The sequence below is a fragment of the Bidens hawaiensis genome, unplaced genomic scaffold (assembly GCF_021521415.1).
Source record: "Bidens hawaiensis isolate Kalapana, Puna unplaced genomic scaffold, B.hawaiensis_p1.1 tig00023406_1, whole genome shotgun sequence".
Lineage (NCBI taxonomy): Eukaryota > Viridiplantae > Streptophyta > Magnoliopsida > Asterales > Asteraceae > Bidens > Bidens hawaiensis.
In genome coordinates, this window is record NW_027493671.1 from 148,662 (window position 1) to 154,483 (window position 5,822).

Genomic DNA, 5,822 nt, shown 5'->3' on the forward strand with positions numbered 1-5,822 from the left:
AAGTATACAGCGCCAGCTGCTCTATCCCCACACTTAAATATTGCATTATATTTCAAGCGGATCTTCACACTATCTTCCTTCAGAACTTACAAAACTTAAAAATAAAGAAAAACTACAAAAAGCTACGTTAGTGACTCAAAGAAAAATAAAAATAAAATAGAAGTAAAAATAGGAAATAATGTACAAACTCTACAATTGAGTTTTCACTCAAGAACCACGTGTGACAATTCAGCGTGACGGATCGAGAAGAGTTTCCTCCACCTCGACTGATTCCGCCGGTCCTCCAAGATAGTGCTTTAAGCGATGACTGTTCACCTTCCAAGACGTTCCATTATCCGGGTTCTCCAACTCCACCGCTTCATATGGAAAAACTTCTTTCACCAAGTACGGTCCCGCCCACTTTGATTTCAATTTTCCTGCAAACAACTTCAAACGAGAGTTAAATAATAGTACCTTATCGCCTTTCTTGAACTCTTTTCCGCCTTTCAACCGCCGATCATGTAAAGTTTTCGTCTTTTCTTTGATGTTCAACGATCGAGAGTATGCCGCATCCCGAAGCTCCTCCAGCTCAGGAATCTGAAAGTACCTTTTTCTCGCGGCCTCGGTAAGATCAACATTCACCGTCTTCAATGCCCAATAAGCACGATGCTCCAACTCAACCGGAAGATGACAAGACTTACCATAAACAAGCATAAATGGTGTAGTACTCAACGGAGTCTTGTACGCGGTTCGGAATTGTAACATTCGTCAATTTTGATTCGTATTTGTATTTGTAAACTCGACCGTTGGGTCGTTTCGATGTATTATTGATCATTTATTAATTACAAAGGTGTTCTCAACATTTAAAGTTCAACGTTCGATGTTGTTTAATTATTTGTAATTCCGAGTCTTAAACGCTGATCGAGTCGTGCGGGTTAAATGCGTAAACAATCCAAACCAAATGTTATATAATTCGGTTATAAAGTTTAAAGCCAAAAGTGTAAATATTGAAAACTAATTTTAACTTTAAAAGAATCAAATTCCATTTAAAATATTCTTGAAACTCCAGGGGATCAAAGTATAACATTTATTTAAATTATATTATTATTAAATAAAACAAACCCTACCCCGCCCCCACCCTGCCCCGTTTTTTCGGTCACACCTCCGACCGCCGGAATCTGGCGCCGGAGGTAGCCAAAACCACCGTAAACTCGCGTTTTAGACCCAAATAATTATAGACATGTTTCTCCGTCAATATCAAATGATATCTAACTAATTAATTGCGTTTATTCGCCGCGGATTGACCCGTAATTGTTGCCGGATTTCACGGGATTCACCATTAAAGGAATTAATGCATAGACGCTCCTTCCACTAGTATAAATAGGTGCCTAAGCCTCTAACCAACTTGCTCATTCTCTCCAATCCCCCTCTAATACACAGATTTCTCTGTAATTCGGAGTTTCTTGCTAACTTTTCCGGCGACCTTAATCTCGGCCAAAACAAAACGTATAAAGGTAATTGTTATGTGCTTATTAATGTCGATGAACCAATAAACAAAAGCCCTAATCTAATTTCACCAAACAACGAACAAAGGCATCAATTGAAAATTAAGGTTCATAGCCTTGAAGATGATGAACCTGAAATACATATATGTATAATATCTTTCATCTGAAAACTGAATATCCATCATAGACCAACTGGTTAGCATGTTTGATAAATATCGGTCAGACCCGGGTTCAAAACCCGGGTCACGCGTCCCTTTTCTATATTTTTTAGAACCTGTTATATTATTATTATTATTATTAAGTAAAATCTTCAAAATATGTTAATATATATGTATATTTAAAACTGTGTTTAAAATGAATATGAAGCCTAGCCCAACTGGTAAAACACAAAGCTTATAACATCAAGACCCGGGTTCGAAACCCGGGTCAGTCCCACATTTCTTTTTATTATTTAATTTTCAGTCTATTAATAACTAATTAATCACTTTAACCAATTAAAAATCAAAATAAATTTATAAAAACTTTTTTAAATTAAATAAAAATTGTACAAATTAACTATAAAATAAATCTCACTATTTTACACTTAAAAACCAAGCTCCTCGCTTTCGTAAACCGTATCTAAAAATCATTTAATAAACGTAAAGTAAGCTTTAAAATTCTTAAAAATCGTTTTGTCAACGCAATAAATATGAATATAACTTATAAATAATAGTTCAAGCTTTTCGAGCATATAAACTTCGTTTTCTCGCCATTAAAGTGCTTAATTAATATTAACAACCAACCTTTCGTTAAAGCTTAAACAATAAAATAATCAAAAATATAAAAGTAATATAAAATAACACCTTTCAAGATATGCAATAATAAACCCCGTACGATTATCGATTAAGTCTTGTTTTTACTCAATTTAGTTAGTGCGAATCGCTTGCTTCGGCTTACGTGACGTGTTCGGTTGTGGTTATTCTCAAACGCTTTCAAGTACTTATTCCCTTTTTGCCTCAACTATTAAGGTGAGTTTTTCACCACCCCTTTTTAATGTTTTAATGTTTTGGGGTAGCATATGTATTCTTATAAAAATTCAAGCTTTGTTTCTTCTATTACAAAACTATAATTCGTATATGGACTTGTGTGCCACTTGTATTACTTGCACGATATTACTTGCACGATTGGGAAGCCTCATTAAGTATGATCATCCCCCCTGTACACTCCGGTCCATTTGTGTCGAGTGGAAAAGGGCCTCATTATCCAAGTACATTGGTTGTTACCAATTGGAAAGGACCTTACTTGCACGATTACCCAAGTACGTTGGTTGTTACCAACTGGAAAGGACTTACTTACTCGTTTATCACTTGTCCATGAGTTGTACAGTTTTATGTATGTATTTAAAACTGTGGAAACTCACCGGCTATTTATAGCTGACTTTATTTTATACATATGTTACAGGTACCGTGAATAGAGGATGAAAGACTAGAAGACGTTTAGAATACCTAGGATATTTAATAAACGAGACATTTGTTTTTATTATGATTTGATTTCAATTTGTATTGTGATTTGTTGAACTTATGTACTTGGCAATTTAATGAATTAATGTTATTATGGTCACTTAATAGTGCCACGTGTGTTTGAGCAATCAGTACGTCACACTCGGGCGTTTCCGCTTAAGCCGGGGTGTTACAGGAATGCCCACAATGCATCATCTAACTTCTCCGACCAATCCTTTCGACTAGCCCCAACTGTCTTCTCCAAAATCCTCTTCACCCCTAGATTCACGTTTTCGACTAGACCATTCGTTTGAGGGTGATAGGCAGTAGAGGTACGATGAGTAACCCCATAACGAGCCAATGCTTTCTCCATGACGATATTACAAAAGTGGGTGCCCCGATCACTAATAATAGCTCTCGGAGTACCGAAACGAGTAAATAACTTCTTAAGAAACTTCACAACCACCTGTGCATCATTTTTAGCCAACGCTTGGGCTTCCACCCACTTCGACACATAATCAATCGCCATTAAGATATACTTATTACCATTTGACGTGGGAAACGGTCCCATGAAGTCGATGCCCCAGACATCAAAGGGATTTCAAGAATTTATATTGGGTTTGAGGCTTCTCATTCTTGGAAGAAATATTACATGTTCTTTGGCACGCATCACAAAGCTTCACAAACTCTTCAGCATCTTTAACAATTGTCGGCCAATAGAACCCACTATCAAGCACCTTCTGCGCGGTAGCATGCGCACCATCATGACCTCCAATCAACCCTTCATGAACATGCTTGAGGATATCCCAACCTTCCTCTTTCGTCACACACCTCCTTAAAATCAGATCACCACCAATCTTAAACAAGAACGGGTCATCCCACACATCCCGGAAGAACTTCCTCTTTTGTTGCGTAGTCATATCCTCCAAAATAAAACCATTCGCCAAATAATTAGCAAAATTAGAGAACCATGGCATACCTTACTTCTCTGCCGCAACAAAATCGATCGACTCATGAGGGAATTTATCTCCAATCTCCTCCTCACACAACTCTTCTCTCTTCGGGTCCTCTAAACGGGATAGATGATCGGCCGCTATGTTTTCCGCACCCTTCGTATGGTAGCGTATTCAGATTTCTATAAAATTCATAATTTTCTACTATCAAACTAAAAATGAGGCTTGAGTATGTCAGACCTTTCATCTCGTATTTTATACAGACTTAACATGTTTCCCACAAAAAATCATATTTATCGATAAAAACCAACTATCAAACTGTCCTTTCATTTTCAAAGCTGAGCCTACCGACACATCCCAAGTTAAGTGCGTGTTCTTTAATATATATCTTATTATTAGTAGTTTGAAAAAACCAATTCCTGATAAGTATCCTCATCTCCCATTTATACGCAAAAAACAATTTCAAGGGACATTTTTCAAAACCTTTTTTTTAATAAATAAGACAAAACAAGTTAAAAACATGTGCTCCTATCCCCACACTTAAAATTTTCATTGTCCTCAATGTAGGGACGGCTGCATGATTGGTAAAAATAGAAGAATCCACCGTATAAGACGAGGCTTCGTGTCTTTCTTCTGAAAGAGAAAACGCAAGGCTACATGATTGGTAAAAACGGTGGTCTTCGAAACCACGAGGTACGAGCGGAACTTATCAAATGCAAACACAACAGCTAGAAGTTCCTTCTCGGTGGTGGTGTAGTTCTCTTGAGCATCGTTTAACGTCTTGCTAGCATAATAGAAGGGGTGAAAATGTTTATCTCGTCTTTGCCCCAAAACTGCTCCAACCGCATAATCACTAGCATCACACATGAGCTCGAACGGCAAACTCCAATCGGGAGAACAAAGAATGGGAGCACTTACGAGCTTCTGTTTCAGATACTTGAACGCCTTCACACAATCATCATCAAACACAGATGGCACATCTTTCTCGAGGACTCGGGTCATCGGACGAGAAATTTTGGAGAAATCTTTGATAAATCGCCGATAGAATCCCGCATGACCCAAGAAACTCCTAATCGCCTTCACATTCGTCGGTGGAGGAAGTCTACTTATAGTATCAATCTTTGCCCGATCAACCTCAATACCATCTCTAGAGATCTTATGACCCAACACGATTCCTTCGGTCACCATAAAATGCCACTTCTCTCAATTCAACATTAACTTCGTTTCAATACACCTCTTCAACATCTTCTCAAGATTAGCCAAACATTGATCGAAAGAATTACCGTAAACCGAAAAATCGTCCATAAACACCTCCATGGACGTCTCTATCATATCTTGAAATATGGCCACCATACAACGCTGAAATGTAGCCGGAGAGTTACATAGTCCAAACGGCATGCGACGGTATGCAAACGTGCCATACGGACATGTAAAAGTTATCTTCTCTTGGTCTTCCGGTGCAATGAGAATTTAAAAATAACCCGAAAACCCGTCAAGAAAATAATAAAACTGCTGACCTGCCAAACGCTCCAACATCTGATCAATAAACGGCAACGGGAAATGGTCCTTCCTAGTGGCATCATTTAACCTCCGGTAATAAATACACACACGCCAACCGGTAATCGTATGCGATGGGATAAGCTCATTCTTCTCATTCATCACAACGGTCATACCTCCCCGTCTTCGGAACAACTTGGGTCGGGCTCACCCATGGAGAGTCAAAAATCGGGTAAATCATCCCGGCATCCATCAACTTCAATACTTACTTCTTCACCACCTCTTGCATATTCGGATTGAGACGTCTTTGTGGTTGCACCACCGGTTTGTACTCATCCTCCATTAGAATCCGGTGCGTGCAATAAGTAGGGCTAATACCTTGAATATCGGAAAGTCTCCATGCAATCGCC

At 38.4% G+C, this 5,822-nt stretch overlaps 1 protein-coding gene across 1 annotated transcript; it reads right to left on the reverse strand.

Annotated features, from left to right (window-relative positions):
* Positions 1-228: 228 nt before the first annotated feature.
* LOC143567454 (uncharacterized) lies at positions 229-3,533 on the reverse strand. Its single transcript, XM_077053873.1, has 4 exons — positions 3,157-3,533; positions 2,066-2,102; positions 462-654; positions 229-416 (listed from the first exon to the last, which is right to left on the reverse strand). The coding sequence occupies exons 1-4, from the start codon at positions 3,531-3,533 to the stop codon at positions 229-231; spliced, it is 795 nt and encodes a 264-aa protein (XP_076909988.1).
* Between the last annotated feature and the right edge of the window lie 2,289 nt (positions 3,534-5,822).

What these genes read in the sequence shown, in the direction of transcription:
- LOC143567454 (XM_077053873.1), bottom strand. Translation starts at nt 3,533, where the DNA reads ATGGGACCGTTTCCCACGTCAAATGGTAATAAGTATATCTTAATGGCG. An exon ending in GAGGAGCTTGGTTTTTAAGT is followed by an intron (nt 655 to 2,065) that starts GTAAAATAGTGA and finishes CTTCCGGTTGAG; the next exon opens with TTGGAGCATCGTGCTTATTG. An exon ending in CGGAAAAGAGTTCAAGAAAG is followed by an intron (nt 417 to 461) that starts GCGATAAGGTAC and finishes AGTTGTTTGCAG; the next exon opens with GAAAATTGAAATCAAAGTGG.